Raw genomic sequence first — 18,745 nt, 5'->3', positions numbered from 1 at the left:
CAGCCTCAAGGCTGAGAGGTGTGAAGGGAGGGAAGGAGACTCACAGAGTCCCCAGCATGGATGTGCATTGCTCCTTCCCCCATAAAACCAGGCAGTTCTCCACTCAAAGGATGAATGGCAGAAGCACTCTACTTTTATAACCATGAAAGATCCCCCAAAACATGTTGATAATCCTCTTCTAAATTTAGAAACACCGCGACAATTACTGAATGCGTCGTTCTTTTTACATCATTTCTTCTTTTAAGTGAGGCCCTCACACACATCAGAAGGCAGCATTTCCAGTTGTCTATGTTCTAGAACTTTATTAAAGTGGAAAATCTGCTTATTTTCAATGACTGGTGTTTTGCTCACATCCTGATGAATGTCTTTTCACTGTATTTGGCAGGTACCATCGGCTGCCATTGCCTGTGGATGGGGCACCTCTAGAAGCACAGTTTGATGCTTTCACCAATTTCCTCAGGGTAAGGACTGCAGACTGTAGAACCTATAAGGTGTCTCACATTAGCAGCGTGGAGGCAGAGTTAAAATATCAGATTGCTGCTAGTCTTTCTGGTCATGCTAGCAGAAATTCCTTCACTAGCTGCCACCTGCTTGTTGTTTATTAGCCCCCAGAGAAGCTACTTGGATCAGATGCAACATCTGATTTTTAGTGAGGTTTCTGGTTTTTGTTTTTGTTTTTTAAGCTAGGTTCCCTCCTGAGATAAGGCTTAAGAGGGAGGCAAATGACTTGGTGAAGGGCACATGATGAGTCAGTGGCTGAGCCTGGGTTAGGGCGAAGGACTCCCTGAGGTCATGTGTTAAGCAGAAGCCCAGTGGCCTGCTTAATGTGCACTTATTGAATGGGTTTAACGTTAGTTGCCACAACTCCAGATCCACATCCCAACCTGTTGGCAAGCGTGTGTGTCTATTTTTAAACTTCTTTCGAAGCTTCTATCTTTGTGGTAGCTGGCCAGAAATACAGTGCTGAACCCTTGTGGTTCAGGAAGGAGCACCTGTCATGATGAGCAACAGTATGGCACAGTTGGATTGAATCCAGTCCCAAAGTGGTTTCCATAGTTACTGATGGGATTGATCCAAGCTCTGACACACAAGTGGAGTGTGTGAGAAATGCCAAGAGCACAGCACTCTGGCTCTTTATCGCAAAGTTCTCAGGAATGGTTGTTTGCCTCTGGGGCTCTTACAATGCTTAAAGTAACTTGGGGTTTGAAAATCATGTTTGGGATACTCTACATTACTGATGCACGTCTGGCTTGGATTCATAGTGGTCAAAAGTTTTTGCCGTCTTGTGACTGTTCATTGGCCTCTGAATTGAGTTGGAGACCTTAGTTCTGTTCCTGGTTAACAGTGGCCTTCATTATATTTGGCACTATGGTGGGGAGAGTGATCCTTAGAGGTGGTCTCTTCAGGTGAAGGTGAGGTACGTTGGTGGAATATTGCAGGGGAAGCTAGCACTGCTACTGCTTGTGCTGTATCTGTTCCATGGATAAACTGAGGGATTGAGTCTTCAGGGCTGCTGTTCTGGCACTTCTCAGCAGAGAACTCTCACCCACAAATAACCACTCATCTTTTGCCTGGCTCAACCCCTGTGTGTGGCTATACAAAGCAATAGCCCCTAGGAAAATGTGTATATTTTGTGTTAATTTCAAATAAGATTTTTTTTTTCAGTAGGATTTAAGGAGAGTGGAACAAAGCTTTTTTTCTAGGAACCAATGAAAATGTCACTAATGCTTTCTTGGTACCAAAATCTGCTTTAGAGTGAGATTTTTTGTGTGTGTTGAGACTCAAATTGTCTCAATCCTAAGTGATAAACAGCTGCTTTGAATTCATTTTGCTTCAGATGTAGTCATATTCTGGGTACGTCTACACTACGGGACTATTCCGAATTTGCATAAACCGGTTTTGTAAAACAGATTTTATTAAATCGAGTGCATGCGGCCACACTAAACACATTAAATCGGTGGTGTGCGTCCACGGTTCGAGGCTAGTGTCGATTTCTGGAGCGTTGCACTGTGGGTAGCTATTCCGTAGCTATCCCATAGTTCCCGCAGCCTCCCCCGCCCCTTGGAACTTCCGGGTTGAGATCCCAGTGCCTGATGGGGCAAAAATCATTGTCGCGGGTGGTTCTGGGTAAATGTCGTCAGTCACTCCTTCCTCTGGGAAAGCAACGGCAGACAAGCATTTCGCGGCTTTTTTCCCTGGATTGCCCTGGCAGATGCCATATCATGGCAATCATTGAGCCTGTTTTGCCTTTTGTGACTGTCACCGTATGTGTAATACATGCCGCTCACAGAGGCGATTCAGCAGCGCTACACAGAAGCATGCTTTTGCTTTTGCATGATAGCAGAGATGGTTACTAGCCATACTGCACCATCTACCATACCATAAATTGGTAATAAGATGGTCATGGTTACCAGTCCTTTTGCACTGTGCCATTTGCTGCTGTCATAAGTGCCCCTGGCCGATCAGCCAGGGGCGCAAAAGCCAAAATTGGGAATGACTCCCTGAGTCAATCCCTCCTTTTTGGTATCTAAAAATAGAATCAGTCCTGCCTAGAATATGGGCAAGTGTACTAGAGAACCACTGTATCATAGAGCCAGAGAGCACAGCTGCTCTGTGTCAGATCCCACAGAAATTATGAGCTGTATGCTATTCACAGGGGGTGCTCCTGCAACAGCCCCACCTGTTGATTCCGTTCTTCCCCCAGCCTTCCTGGGCTACCATAGCATTGCACCCCCACTTGTGTGATGAATTAATAAAGAATGCAGGAATAAGACACAGTGACTTGTTAGTGAGAAATGAGTGGAAGGCAGCTTCCAGCTGCTATGATAGTCCAGACAGGAGAGTAAGGAGTGTGGAGAAGAGGAGCCCAGCATCCCTCTGCTAGTCCAGGGGCAATTGAATCTTTTCTTTACACATGAAGGGTGGGGGCTGATGGAGCTCAGCCCCCTGTTGCTATTATGAGGATGGTTACCAGCCATACTGCACCATCTACAAGGAAAAATTAGGGCCAGGCGCCCTTGATTGACCTCACTGATGCTAGTCGGCATGGTTACCAGCCCTTTTGCACTGCCCCATGTGCCAATAGACTGATGACGAGGACGGGTATCAGTCGTATTGCACCATCAGCCACCCATGGCGGGGGGGGGAGTGAGGATGTTAGTGTTGACGGCTGCAGCATCGCGTCTATCTGCAGCATTCAGTAAAGATAGGGTGACATGTAAAAGAGTCAAGAGAGGATTGTTTTCCCTTTCACTTCTGGGGGTGGGGGGGGGGTGCGTAAATTACCGAGCTATGCCCTGACCCACCGCGGACACGGTGTTTGACCCTAGAAGCATTTGGAGCTCAGCCAAGAATGCAAATGCTTTTCGGAGACTGCAGGAACTGTGGGATAGCTTGAGTCCTCCAGTCCATGAGCGTCCATTTGATTCTTTGGCTTTCCGTTATGCTTGTCACGCAGCAGTGCGCTGAGCCCCTGCTATGGCGTCTGTCTGGAGATTTTAAAAAAATGATTTTGAATTTCGTCTTCTGTACGGAGCGCTGATAGAACAGATTTGCCTGCCCTTACTGCGATCACATCCGCATGGTCCATGCGGGAGCTCCTTCTTTATTTTGATTTTTAACTGCATCGCCACACGTGCTGATCGGAGCTCCATGCTGGGCAAACAGGAAATATTCAAAAGTTCGCGGGGCTTTTCCTGTCTACCTGGCCACTGCATCCGAGTTCAGATTGCTGTCCTGAGCGGTCAGTGGTGCACTGTGGGATACCGCCCGGAGGCCAATACCGTCGATCAACGGCCACACTAACCCTAATCCGATATGGTAATACCGATACTAGCGCTACTCCTCTCGTTAGGGAGGAGTACAGAAACCGGTTTAAAGAGCCATTAAAATCGATATAAGGTGACTCCTAGTGTGGACGGTTGTGGCGTTAAATCGGTTTTACGCTCCTAAAACCGATTTAAACGCCTAGTGTAGACCAGGCTGTTCTTACTCTGACGCACTGTATTAGAAAAACTGCAACCTGTGTTTATCTTAGTTCCTGTTTGAGGTGCATGCTGAGGGCTTGTGTTTTTCCAAAACTTTTTCATCCTGCTTCATGTTCTTTCACACATTCTCCTTTGTGCTCTGTCTATTTTGGAGCTGGATGTAGCAGGGTGCATGCTCAACTGGTTGGAAACCTCACCATTTTTGTAGAGAGCTCTAAGTGCTTCTTGTTCCCATAAGACCAAATGAAATACAAAATATATTTTCTCTTTGCTTCCATCACCTCCTACTCTGCCTTTTTTCTCCCTAAACTATTTACTTTAGCTATTAATTTCTCTGCTACTTGTAATTTGGATAGACTGTCTCCAGATGTCTTGACCTAGGTGTGGTAGCTTCTTTTGGACTAGAGCTCACTTAACCACTTACTCCTGCTTAATTCTCATCAGTCCTGTAAATTAGGAGCTGTTGTACTTGGTATGACATTCTGCAGGGTGCAATCAAGACCAGTGAGGGGCTGTCTCACCCATGCCTGGCAAATTTGGGTGTCTCTCAATGCTTTCTATCTCTCCCCTTGACCACTCATAAACAGCCTTCCAGCATGCAGGTAACACCCTCAGTGTCTGTATATAGCTGCAGATTGATGTGTGGCTGGCAGACACACACTAAGCTTCCACCAGCCTGGGTTACCACTTGCAGGGTGACCCGAACACACTCCCAGTCTCAGGTTTTCCTCCAAATTGCGTGTACTGCACTGTCCAGCCTCTCTTGGACAGTCCAGATATATTAGGTCCATTACCCCTCTAAAGATACAACAGTTTGCCACCCTAAATGGAATTCCCCACCCAGTTCACAACTCTGGATTAGCCTTGATTAAAGAATAAAACAAATGTATAAGAAGATAGGTTTTAAGTGAGAACAAATGTAAAGCATTAAAATCAGAAAAAGTTACAAGAGAAATAAAGGTAAAATGCTTCCAACTACTAAAACTTAACAAACTAGACTCGGTTCAAGGTGAAGTCCCTTACCACACGTTCCCAGTAACGTTGCTGATTGAATGCTTAGGCAAGGATCTGCTCGCAAAGTCAAAAGGCTGTTTCTTTTGTTTTCTTAGGTGAAAGAGAGAGCGGGAGAGACCTTGGAGTGTTTTTGTCCCTCACTGTTATAGTCCAGTCCCCCTTTGAAATGCATTTTCCTAACTTAGGTAAAGTTCATTCCCGGTGTGAAGTTGGAGTTATGGAGACTTGTGGTGAAAGAGATTTCATGCTGTTGTTTGCTAAGGGTACGTTTATACTTACCGCGCGGGTCGACGCGGCGAGTTCGACTTCTCGGAGTTCGAACTATCGCGTCTGATCTAGACGCGATAGTTCGAACTCCGGAAGCGCCGCGGTCGACTCTGGTACTCCACCGCGGCAGGAGGAGTTGGCGGAGTCGACCTTGGAGCCGCGGAGTTCGCTTCCGCGGCGTCTGGACGGGTAAGTCATTCGAACTAGGGTAGTTTGAATTCAGCTACGTTATTCACGTAGCTGAATTCGCGTACCCTAGTTCGACCCCGGGGCTGTGTGTAGACCAGGGCTTAGATGCAGATCTATTTGTTCCTCCCCCTACTCCCCCGCACACCAAAGAATGGCTGCTTGATAGGTGATTGCCCATCAACTTTGATGACACCTGGCTAGAGGCATCATCTTCTTTTGTCTTTGAGAAACTGGTTTATCTAGGCTTGTTTGGTAAACAAACACATTTCAGACCTAATTTCCGTTTATGTTTAACTTTATATTTAATATTATGACATACATTTCAACATCATGTTATTGTTCAGTGAATTATTAGGCTTCAAATGATATCTCACAAAGCAAATCTTGTACAAAGATTATTACAATACTGTGTAGGGTGTGAATAAAAGGGTGTATTTTGTCACACTCTCTGTCAGACAAATCTAACCCCGTATCCTGTTTCCAACAGTGGGCACCGGGGCAGATTAGGGCTTTGTGGGGCCGTGGGCCAGAGCCAGTGGGGGCCCCTCCCCAACTCCTTTCACCTGCAGCTCCCCCCCACACTCCTGCAGGGTTGGAGTGTGGGGGTTGCCCCACTCTGCCCGCCCGGTGCGGAGGAGTGCCAGGCAGGGAGGGGCAAGCCAGATGTGGGGGTGCCTATTTTTTCAGGGCTCCCCAATTGGCTGGGGCTCCTGGGCATGGGCCCATTGGCCCAGTGGCTAATCCACCACTAGTGGGCACAGCTAGAGTTTCAGGGTGAATATACGGAACTGAGCAATTTTGGAGTGATCCACCCTTGAAACCTCAGGGTTGACCTGAGGTCGGATCTCACTGAGAGCACATCATAATTCCATGGTAATGAGCAGCGCAACGCAGGTGAAGAATTGAGCACTCTCATTTGCTTTAATTACTTCACAGGCTAATTAGAGAGTGTGAAGAGGCCAAAAGGCAGGAACCGGGAGATGCAACTTTCAAGATGGTTTGGGGAATTTGCTTTTTCTCTTTGGAAATGATTTTTGGTCCCAGTGAAGACATTCCCTACTTGAGACCCAGAGCACAAGATGACTGCTTTACTTGGTAGAAATGCTATTTCTGCACTTCCTAGTTCAGCTGATTTACTTTGAGTGTATTTATTTTTTATTAATCTAATTTATAAAAGGCACCTAATAGTAACAACTCAATGTGCAGACATCAGCTGTGACGCAGAGAGGACCTAATTTCTGCAGCTTTTGTAATAATTAAAAAAACAAACAAAAAAACCCCCAAAACTCCAACATTCTCCCAAACAGCATTTACGACAAAAGCTTGAGAGCTGAGATGGGCCTTATGCTCTGCCCTGAAAATCAGGAGACTTGTGCTAGAAGAATTCCAAAGATCAAACACTCTGACTTGCTTAGTTTGCTTTTGTTTTATGCTCATCATAGAGAGACTGTAATTGTCAGCGTGACCATGTCATAAAGCAGGGATGAAGCTAGAGAGGGGCATGTATGCTCACATGCCCCTCCCCAGATGGCTGGTAGGGGGCCCATTCCAGAGGGGGTGGGGAGTCACAGCTGTGCTCAGGTAGTGTGCCCTGCTCTGGTGAGCGTCTTTCTTGCAGTGATGGGGCAAAATGGGAGGGCTCAGGGGAGGGCTGCTGCGGACATGGGGATGATTGTGGGGATCATGGGCAGCATACGCCAGGGTTGGGAGTCTGGTGGGGTGAGGTGGCAGTAGCAAGGAAACAGCCATGTGTCCTGGATGGATGGGCAGGCATCTGAATCAAAGAGAAGCGCTGAGCACCTCTCTGGCCTGTAGGAAAAGAGTGGGGTAGAATCTATGTATCTAGTGGTGGCTTGCTCACTCACTCCATTGCCATCCCAGAATCCCAGGTCAGAATTAAAATACCCTGGATTTCCTCCCTTACATGATCAATCCCTTAGGATTAAATATGGTAGGACCACAATTCCCAGGGATTTTCTGTTCATGCCATCGTGTCTGCAGACAAGTGAACTTCACCTTGCTAAGGCCCCTACTATTGGAGTTGACAGGAGCAGCTCAAGGCCATGGGCCAGATGAGTTCTCTGGGATGGAGTGTAACTGCTTGAGCTCTCTGGTTGGATGCTCAAGTGGTTTGAACTGGGACTTTCTAACATGCCCAATGCCCCTTCCTTGTTTCCTTGCCTCTCTTCTGAATGGGCAGGTCTAAACTTGGAAAATAGGCAGTGTTTAAAAACGTGTTTGCGAACATGCTTGAATTTCACGTTTTTCAATACAAACGATTTCCTAGTCTAGACAGGGTGGGTTAATGTCATATCCCCACATTCTAGTCTTCCCGAAGGTATAGGCTTTAAAGAGGGAAATTGCTCTATTGTACAGCAAGCAGGACTGTGGGTGTGTTTTCCAGCAATGTGTCTTTTGATTTTCATTATTCACCCTCTCTCCTAGCCTTGAGACAGAAGCAGTTGCTGACTCTAGACTCCTCTGAGAGCCACAACCCCCTCTCCTGTTTTTGCTGGGAGTGTGATTTGTATCTAATGCTGCAAGAGCTGTACAGCATGTTTAGCTGATGGCCTCCTTTCACGCTATGCCCTTAGCAGCACGTTCCGAGGTGGCACCTCATTTCCTATGTAAAGTCTTTTGATTGAAGAAGTTTGGACAGGTCACATGGTTTGTTTGCATTAGCACTCTGGTTTCTGTATGCGCCCTATTCCTATAGTAGCATTTTGGTGGCCTTGCTATGTAACAAGAGAGCCACTTCCAGCTCACATTGGAAATACAGAAAGTAGCAGTGATGGTAATGTTTTCACTGCAAAGAGTTTGCCAAGAAAGGATAAGGACAAAGTGTTAGCTTCTCTCTCTCACCAGGTGCAAAGTACACAACAGGTGTGCAGAGATCCTGGGTCACCTTACTGCACCCATCCCTGCAGTGGCTGAGTGTTGCATGGATACATACTTCAATATTATTTCTATTACAATACATGGATACTTAATAGGGACTTATAAATTACAAGCTTTGAAAATACTGTATACAGCGTGGGGTATTCGATGGCATGCTCTATTGTGTACAGTGGGGTATTGGAAGGTATGCTATACTGTATTGTATAAAGTGAGGTATTGAAAGGTATGGCATATTTGTTGCACTTTGAAAGCTAGGGATACAGTTAATCTGTTGTAATTCCACTGACTCCAGTGAAATTACACCAGGGGTAAAATTGGCCTAGTAGATTTAATTCTTTTTCTGTACTGCAGCAAAAATATCATATGGCTTACATTGTTCCAGAAATCCTCAGCAAACATTCAGTTAGTTATTGTTTGTTCCCTGTACTTTAGTGTAACAAAAACTAAAATGAAAAGAGAAATTGAAGGCTTAAGCCATAAAGCAAGCAGGTCAAATGTATAATTGAAGTGACTGAGCAACACAATAGGTGTCCAAAAACGGGGCTGCTAAAGAGAACCTGGTGTCTGGTGGAGAGATGCAATAGATTTGCTCTGCTCCCAAAGCCAAACAGAAAGTAGCAAGTCAGTGATGACAGAGGAAATAAACCTGGTCTAAGATGATCACACCACTATCTGTCCCTGATATTACAGACCTAAGGGACAGCTCTCTGCTTATGCATCTAGTGTGCTAGTATAAATCATTTATCATCTTAGTGTTTGGGAATGTGAACGAGGGATAGGACTTCACTCCAAACAGTGTTTTTAATAAAATAAAGATGGATCATTTTTCTATCAAAACCTCACTTGGTTTGGTTGTAATTATAAATCTGTATGTAGTTGTGTTGGGGTTATATTTATTCATAAGACTGATTCTGGCACTTTATTCCAAGGTAATAGTGAGCACACCAAAGAAGCAAATGACAGAATGCCTAAGAATTTCTGAGTGCTCTTTTTTCCTCTCCCCCCCGCTTTATCTGAAGAAGTGAGGTTTTTTATCCACAAAAGCTTATGTTATGCCCAAATAAATCTGTTAGTCTTTAAGATGCCACCGGACTCCTTGTTGCTTTTGTAGATACAGACTAACACGGCTACTTCCTGTTACTGTTTTTAAAAAAGAAATTTAAGTGTCATTAACGTACAAATTAGCCTTAATACTAGCCGTATATCAGGACAACTTTCTTAAGATTTGTAATGCACGTACGAGACATAGAATCACAGCTTTTGTTCATATGTAGCTTTCTTTTAGAACAGTCTCCATCTGCTATTACATAGTATCGTAAAACATGACATCAAAAGTAGCGCTAGAAACCAAAACGCCTTTGTCTCATGAGTACCTGCCTTGAACCCTGCTGCATACCACCGTAATCTTTAAATTGTGCCCCCTTGCTATCAGCAGTTACTAGTCGCCCATGTCATAAAGGATTTTTCTACGTTTCAGAATTGAACATTACACGTACGCTGCAGAATCTTGCCCAGAGTATCCTAAGCTCTTTTTTTTTTTTTTAAGAGGCTACATTAGTTTGAAACTTTCCTAGCCAACCCATCTATCCCATTTGTTCTTCCTTTGCTCCCTTGCTCCTTTATAAGCTAAATCAAATTCCAAGGGGCACTTCCCTGTGGGATTTGCCATGGAAATGCTTGGGAAACAGTTCATTGCCATTTACTTCAGTGAGGCCAGGGTTTCACCCCTTAAGTTTAATAATGTGAGTGTCAGTAGGAAGGGAGAAGCAGTGGGTGCCCAGTCAAATAGCATCAAAAGAGGGCAGTTCACGTCTCATGGCAAAACTCTACCTCTGTCATTTAACACTTCTCTCAAAGCACACTTCTGTATTATCTGCCTGGCAAAGCCACTGATTTTGTTTTCTGATTTTCTTCAGTGCAGTCTTAGGTATGTGTCTTATTTTTGGTGAAGTTACATGCTAAATAATACTTAGTCCAGCCTTGAGTGCAGGGTACTGGACTAGATGACCTCTCGAGGTCCCTTCCAGTTCTATGATTCTGTGCTCATAGATTTTGATGCCAGAAGGCACCATCCTATGTTTGTGAGCAATCTGATGCGCTGTCTCATTCCCTCATGGAAGTACTTGACCATGCAAAATAAGCAGCTAAAATGGCAAAACATATCCTCTGTGGTTAACCTTGTGCCTTTCTATTTGTCATTCTGTGCCTTAGTGACTTCCCACCTGCTCAGATCCCATTTCAGGAATCCTCTGGTGACTGGTATTTGTCCCCAGATGTACTTTCAGGGAACAAATAGATCCTTTTTGGTCTCTAACCATCCCAGTTCCCATCCACTCAGTTGCTGTCTGCAAAACTTGGCTTTTGAGCTCCTCTTTAATTCAAGCTCTGAGAGCTACAGAGTCCAGGAAGGTGACATGGTCTAGTGGTCAAAGCACAAGACTGAGTCAGGCAATCTGAGGGTACATCTATCTTTGAGCAGGGAGGTGTGATTTCCAGCTCATGTAGATGTATCCACGCTAGCTGTGCTTGAGCTAGTGCCTAGAAATAGCTGTGTCTGTGGCGGCATGGGCTGGTCACCAGAATAAAGTCCCTGGGTATGTACTTGGGCAGCTATTCCAAGAAGCTGCCTGTGTGGCTGCAGACACGCTGCTGATTTAGGCACTAGCTTGAGCAGAACTAGCAGGGGTATGTCTATACAAGCTGGGAATCCCACCTCAGATGTAGACATACCCTGAGTTCTGGTCCCAGCTCTGACACTGACCCACTCAGAGTGTGAGTGTGACCCAAGTCATTTAATTTCTGCATCCCCTTGTTTCCCCAAGTGAAAATGATGACGATGATATTGAACTCCCTTTGTAATGATCTTTGAGATCTCAAGATGGAACTGTGGAAGCACCAAGTAATATTATTTTAATGTTTGTCTTATAAATACTGAGCTGCGTACTGTAGTCTCCTTGCTGCTTGAATGTATTCACTGTGAAGCATTTTATGATGGTCTGTGTGAGAGATGATACATTTGTCTCTCTCTCATTTATAGGAGAGTCCAAACCTGCTCTTGCTCCAGGACTCCAGCAGACTGCCTCCTGCTTTACTCTTCAGCTGTCAGACTGGCGTTGGCAGGACCAACCTCGCCATGGTCTTAGGCACTCTGGTGCTTTATCATCGCAAGGGGGCAGCACAGAAACAAGAGTAAGCATGCCTTCACCCCCCTCCCCTTTTAGATAGCTGGTGGAATGAAATGGGGAGGAGAGCGCCGAGGGCTTCCTTTAGTACCAGAGCTTCTTAAATAACGAACTTGTATTTAAGAACAACCCTCGCATGTTAATTGCTAAGGATGCATGTATTGAGGGTGCTTTTTACAGGAAGGATTGAATTGCTGTAGAAATTTTCATCAATTCTTTTGTAAAAAATGTTTTTGCAAGGGGCAGGGCCCTTTTCAAACCTTTGTGATTTTGATTGTGTGACAGTGTGAGGGCAGGTCTACACTCAATGTTGCGGCTGCACAGGTGTAGCGTTTTCGTGAAGACGCTCTGTGCCAACAGGATAGTTAACCCATCAGCACAGTTAATCCACCTTTGCAAGATGTGGTAGCTACATCCGCGGGAGAACCCTCCCACTGACATCGTGCTGTCTACTCGGTGCTTAGGTTGGTATAACTGCGTTGCTTGGGGGTGTGGGGATTTTTCACACCCCTGAGCAATGTAGTTATACTGAAGTAATTCCGTAGTGTAGACCTGGCCATAGTGTGATCTCTCCGAAAAGAGACAGGCTGACTACTGGCTCAGTTCAGCCACTGCACCACAGCTATTCCATTCCTGGTCTCTCTCCCGACATGACCTGCTCCAGAAGCCAGGCACAGTCTGTCTCATTCACTCTATCCACAGAGAGTGCACAAGGAGAGTAGGTGCTCTGGTCTCTGTATTAGAGACCGGAATGTGAGTAAAGGTATTGATGATTTCATTATATTCCCATTAAATGACATTTTGGGCCTGGGGCCCCCTTCATTAACATATTTGGGAGGGTGGGGAGCGCTCTCAGCAATAGCAGTCTTGTGAGGGTGTGGAGGGCTATTCCCCACAGCATCACCTTCCACCCAGTGCCTGATTTACTGGTGTGTTCTAACAGCTTATACACAACAGTGAATAGGGGCTCCCAGGCCATTTACAATACACTCCCCTCTCTGGGCCACTCCTGAGAGAGCCGCTTTAGGATTGAACATCACCATACCCTTATCTGTAGCTTCCCCAGGAGCAGTTTCTCCTGTCTTTCTGAGGAAGGCTTGCAGGCGGCAGCAGCTCAGACTGAGGCTATGCTATCTGTGTAGACTCTGACAGCTGTCTTCAAAATAGCCTAGGATGATTACCTGCCAACAACACGCATCCTGGAGGAAAACAAAAATGAAGACTATGGACAGCGTGCTCATGGGAAAGGGATTCTAAATATACATAATATAAAAATAGTACAATCAAATGGATGGATGATATCCCTTTAATCCAAAGCCATTTGAAATACAGCATGCAGCTGTGCTGGAATCAGTACTCTCTCTCAGGATTTCTCTGTTTTCAACATAGAGCAAACTATCAGAACCTTTCAAAATGGAAGACACTTGTAAGCTCAGCTACTGTCCAGTATCTTGCCTACTGGATACTAGGATGATTGGATGAATTATGTGAAACAGGATAGTTTTCTCTAAGATTTTAAACTGGCATAAATGTAAAAGAAAAGCAAAAGGGGGACAGAAGAGATGAAGGTTACTGTAACTTCAAACTTACTCTGTTTCTTTCTTCCTTATTTACAGCCTTCCACATCCTGCTAATACTTTGTCAAGGGACCGATTTCAGGTTATTCAGAACTTTATTGACATGGTACCAAAAGGCCAACAAATCGTTGAGGAGGTAAGTGTGTGTCTGTGGTTATGGTTACATGTGTAGGTATATCTCATGCTGGTGGCCCTCAGGCAGGTATGCATCCCTTGTGTGGAAGGGATGCGTCCTGCAGCACAAAATCTTGGATTGCCCCCTGCATGTTTCCTGTGTGTTCAGCTTCATAATATGATGTCAGCAACAATTAGAATTTAAAATTACCTCTATTGAGTGGCCGGGGGCTCTGGTATAGTACATAGTGGGACACTTATGGCAAAGACAAAGGGGTCACTGATGACTTTAGCTGCCAGTCCCAGCACAATATGGATCTCCTGGAGTTTGAGATGCTTATGTCACTATTTCATCCTCTCCTTGTGCTCTTTACCTATAAACAACTAGTATCATGCGTTCCTCTTCAGACAGTATGGGGCACTGCCATGTTATAGGTGCTTTGTGGGGAGGAGTCTGCTGGCATTCCCTAGTTCCTCAGCCCCCTCATAGGCTTTATGCCAATGCTTTATTTCCTCTGTGTGGAAGTCAGGGCACAGCTTTCATCGGAGCCTGTAAACATTTCTCATTGAAGAACCACCTAATATTTCAGTGGACATCCATGTATCGCGACATGGTTTGTTGTGGACCCAGAGGTGGGAGTTTGTTGGCATGTCAAAGATTTGTTGCTTTAACTGTACCAGTACAGTTAGAGCAGTACAACCCCCGTAGTATCAGTATAAAAGTGTTTATACTGATGTTGCTTGTTCTGTTTTGGGAACAGCAATCAGCTATACTGGTATAAGGCACCTCACCACCAGTATAATTGTGACTATACTAATGGGGTTGTGCTGCTCTAACTGTACCATGCTCTGACAATGTTGGCAAAAATCACACCCCTAATTGACATAGCCAGTAAAACTTTCAAGGGTGAGCCAGGCCTTAGGCTATGTCTACACTAGGAGCGCTGTACCAGTATAAGAATATGAGGATCATATGCCAGCAAAACACTCCTAGTGTAGATGCAGCTTATGCCAGTAAAACTGCAGTTTTGCTGTCATAGCTTATTCCCACATGCTCCTCCCAACCCCTTCTTGGGTGAAACAAGCTATACTAGCAAAAGCGCAGCTTTGCTGGTATAGCTGCATCTGCATGAGGGGATTTTGCCTGCATGCTTGTCTGTCACAGATCACACCTCCTTGCAGCACTGACTGACATAGCGATGCTGGCAGACGTCTGTAGTGTAGCCCTGGCCTTAGTTGCAGTTTCTTTCTCATAAGGTCAGAAGTAGTGACCATGGATTAGAGCAAGGAATTGTGGGTTCTGATACAACTGTGGCCAATAAAAAGAATCTCATTGACTTAAGTAGGAACAGCTGGGAGAGGGTGAAATCTCATCTCTTGCCTTCAGTTACTGAATTCCCTTTTGATCTCTCCAAGGTGGACAGTGCCATTTCCTGCTGCTCTGAAATGCATGACATGAAGGAAGCCATCTATGAGTATAAAAAGAAATTGGAAGGGATTGGAGAAGATTACCAGATTCAGGTACTGTAGGGAGCCAAACTACAGAAACATGGTGCCTATTGAAGAGAATAATTCATATTTTGTTAACAAAAAACAAAAAATCTAGTACTAAGAGAATAGGCACTTTTTGGGGTGAAATACAAATAGGATAGTGCAGGTGATGTACTTATTTAAAAAAAAAAATGAAGTGAATTTTGTGCTGATGAAAGTCACCAGATTGACAGCTCTCCTTGCTTCATTTAACATTTTAAACAGTAGCTTGATTATTTGCAGAAGAAGAATTTCCTGCCCTCTAATTTAGGAAGGGTGTCAGCCCGTCCACTGGATATTGACCTCTCTGGATGATATCTGTATCACAATCGTGTTCATACTGACAGCTGTGCCTCTAGGAGTGAGAAGGACTGACAAATTTTTCTTTGTAAACATCTACTTTTGCTTGTAAATTGAGCACCTGTTTTTCCATGTAAACTGAATACCTATCATCGGGAAATTACTGATAGATAATAAACATGGAAGCGCATGATCTTTTTTACTAAGTCACTTTTTAGAGGAGAGCCATGCTTTTAAATCCACACACAGGGTGGCTTAGGGGATAATGGCACTAGACTGGGACTCCGGAAACCTGGATTCAGTTCCTTGCTCTACCATTGCTTTGCTGAGTGATCTTAGGCAAGTCACTTACCTTCCCTGTGCCTCATTTCCCCATCTGTAACATGTGTATAACAAAACTGACCTCTTGCATAGAGCACTTGGAGATCTTATGGATGAAAAGTGATGTATGTGAGTGAAGTGGTGTTGTCAATCTCTAGTAATTCAGACAGACTTTTATAGGGGTTCTTGGCAGTGTCATAGTGAGAGTTCTGTCCTTCAGTATGATGTGGGGGCAGGAGTGGCAGTGGGAATGGAGCAGTTCTTACATCGGATTCCTGTCTTATTCCAGTTTACAGACAAAATACTATGGTTCCTTCAAAAAAATGTGGATGAGAATACAGTGCTTGCGTTAATTTCTCCCACATAGTTCTACCAGTGCTTGTCTTTTTCCAATCCTGGCATTCTCTTGAGCAGAGGCTGCCACTTGTGCCAAATGGTGTGGTTCTCTTTGTAGTATGGGCATTTGAGACAACCATACTCATTTTACCTGTGGTCTTGGAGTCTTTAATGTACATCCCCTGATAGTGAACTTGTCATTTATTGGAAGCAAGTTACAGGGTGAGTGAAGAATTGAAGAAGAATGGAAAGATGGAAATACTGTCATTTTTCCTTTTGAAGTCTCCTGTGCTTGAAGATAAAAACAGGATGTACTGTGGAATTCAAGTGTAAACGAGACACTATAAACACGGATGATATATGCTATTAGATTGTGCTAAAGCCAGAAGACCGTTTCTTTGCCAAAGGTTTATGCTGAAAACAGAAGGAATGTTCCTTTCTTCCAAGAGAACACTTTGGAAAGGAAAATTCTTATGCCTGCTGATGAGGTGTTGATGTAGTTGTCTGAGGTGAGGTGTTGTGTCAAAATACACAGGTGTGATTTTATTCCTGTCAAAAAGTGAGGTGCGTCTGAGGGAGGAGGCTTTCATGACTTTGTAATGTAAATGACATGCTCTTTACTTTATTTCCAGTTAATAACACTGACTTGCTTATGCCCTGAGGAAATAGTTGTGATTCTTTATTGTTGCTGGGTTATCCTTAGCTGATGGGTGACTGCAGGAGTGGTTCCTTTTACTATTGTGTGCTTGAAAGTTGTCAGGAGTGCCTAACGCCAGGGATGGGAGCTCCTGTTGTTGGTTGGATAGAGACTAATGAATCAATAATGTCATAACAATAACAGTGTTCAGGATTAAGCCGCCACTCTGCTTGAACTCCTGCTGCTGCACCTCTGAAGACCAAGAATGGGATAAAGCTTTTTTTCTGCTTCTCTTCTGATCTTGGATGAAGTCAGAACTATAATACTATTTCATTAATTTGTTGTTGTACTGAATTTATGGGTGTGCTTTATAATTTACAGTATTCGGAATAAGCCATTTCTGCTACCTTTTCATTGGGACTGATATCTTACTATCTCCTCCCACTCCAATGCAATGTGAGTGAACCCTAGATAACGCAAATAAAAAGAAAAAGCATCCTATTTTTCCTCTTGCTGAAATATTCCTGATCGATTGACAAGAAATGGGAAATGTTAGTACTTGCTGGAGGCAAATACCATGTGAGTGCACAATCAGAGCCACATAGCACCTTAGTGTAAAACCAGTGTTCCTCCATTGACTTCAGAGGTGTTGTTGCTGGTTTACACCAACATATGAGGAGACTCACCATCACATATACCATCACTTAAGACTTCCTCTCTTCAGCAAACTACGTGTTCTATCTTTCTTGGGGAGGCTTTATAGAAGACTATCATTTTATAAGGCTGTCCCTTGAGGACCTTGGCTGCTACCTCTATTTGTAAGATCACCTTCCTAGGTGGGGTGGATAGGCTGTTTGTTTTCATTCTGCCCACCAAGGAGCATGAGCTAGAACCTGACCGGGCAAGTAACCTCTCAAACCGCCAGGCCAAATGATCGGTAAAATGGAATCTGATTGTATCTAGTTTGGATTTAATTATCACTGAAGCTACTGTCTGCCAATCATTCCATTCTTGATCCAGTGGACAAGCAAACTTGGCGGGAGGGATAGCTCAGTGGTTTGAGCATTGGCCTGCTAAACCCAGAGTTGTGAGTTCAATCCTTGAGGCAGCCATTTAGGGATCTGGAACAAAGAGGCCCTAGAGAATTATAGACCAGTCAGACTAACTTTGATACCTCAAAAGATACCAGAACAAATGATTAAACAATCAGTTTGTAAGCACCTCAAGGATAATAGGGTGATTAAGCAATAGTCAGCATGGATTTGTGCAGAAAAAAATCATGCACACCAACATAATTTCCTTCTCTGACAGTGTTACTGTCCTATTGGATGTGGGAAGCAGTAGACATGATCTATCTTGATTTTTAGTGAGGCATTCTTATAAGCAAACTAGGGAAATGTGGTCTAGATGAGAGTACTATAAGGTGTGTGTGCAACTGGTTGAAAGACCATACTTAAAGAGTAGTTCTCAATGGTTTACTGTTAAACTGGGAGGATGTCTAGTGAGGTCCTGCAGGGGTTTGTTCTGGGTCTGGTACTTTTCAATATTTTCATTAATGACTTGGATAATGGTAGGGTATGCTTATATAGTTTGTGGATGACACCAAGCTGGGAGGGTCTTCAGGCACTTTGGAGGACAGTATTCAAATTCAAAATAACCTTGATAAATTGAGGAATTGGTCTAAAATCAACAAGATGAAATTCAATAAAGACAAGTCCAAAGTACTACACTTGGGAAGTTAAAATCAAATGCACAACTACAAAATAGGGAATAACTGGCTAGGTAGTCATACTGCTGAAAAGGACCCAGGAGGCTAGTGGATCATGCATATAAGTCAACAATGTGACGCAGTTACAAAAAAGGCTAATATTATTCTAAGGAGTATTAACAAGCGTCATATATAAAACATGGGAGGTAATTGTCGCACTCTGCTTGGCAGTGGTGAGGCCTCAGCTGAACTATTGTGTCCCATTTTGGGCAGTACACTTAAAAAAAAATGGACAAAGAGCAACAAAAATGATAAATGGTCTAGAGAACCTGATCTGTGAGAGAACGTTAAAAAAACGGAGCCTGTTTAGTCTTGAGAAAAGAAGACTGAGAGGGGAACCTGATAAGTCTTGAAATATGTTAAGGGCTATTATAAAGAGGAGGGTGATCAATTGTTCTTCCTGTCCACTAGAGGTAGGACAAGAAGTAATGGCCTTAATCTGCAGCAAGGAAGACTGAAGTTAGATTTTAGGAAAAAATTTCTAACTATAGTTAAGCTATGGATTGGCTTCCAAGGGAGGCTGTGGAATTCCCATCGTTGGAGGTTTTTAAGAACAGGTTAGGCAAACACCTGTTGAGGATGCTGTAAGAATCCTGTCTCAGCATGGGGGGATGGACTAGCTGACC

At 44.1% G+C, this 18,745-nt stretch overlaps 1 protein-coding gene across 4 annotated transcripts in view; it reads left to right on the top strand.

Annotated features, from left to right (window-relative positions):
* PALD1 (phosphatase domain containing paladin 1) overlaps nt 1-18,745 on the top strand; it is a 193,957-nt gene that overhangs the window by 82,372 nt on the left and 92,840 nt on the right. For all 4 annotated transcript variants that reach the window (XM_045022700.1, XM_045022698.1, XM_045022699.1 and 1 more), the window contains exons 7-10: nt 386-461; nt 11,392-11,543; nt 13,153-13,249; nt 14,644-14,748. In XM_045022700.1, the coding sequence (XP_044878635.1) occupies nt 386-461; nt 11,392-11,543; nt 13,153-13,249; nt 14,644-14,748 (430 nt within the window). The remainder of the gene's footprint in view (nt 1-385; nt 462-11,391; nt 11,544-13,152; nt 13,250-14,643; nt 14,749-18,745) is intronic.

The sequence above is a fragment of the Mauremys mutica genome, chromosome 7 (assembly GCF_020497125.1).
Source record: "Mauremys mutica isolate MM-2020 ecotype Southern chromosome 7, ASM2049712v1, whole genome shotgun sequence".
In the NCBI taxonomy this organism is placed as follows: domain Eukaryota; kingdom Metazoa; phylum Chordata; order Testudines; family Geoemydidae; genus Mauremys; species Mauremys mutica.
The sequence above is the reverse complement of the archived record's forward strand: the minus strand, read 5'-3'. Positions and strand labels throughout refer to the sequence as shown.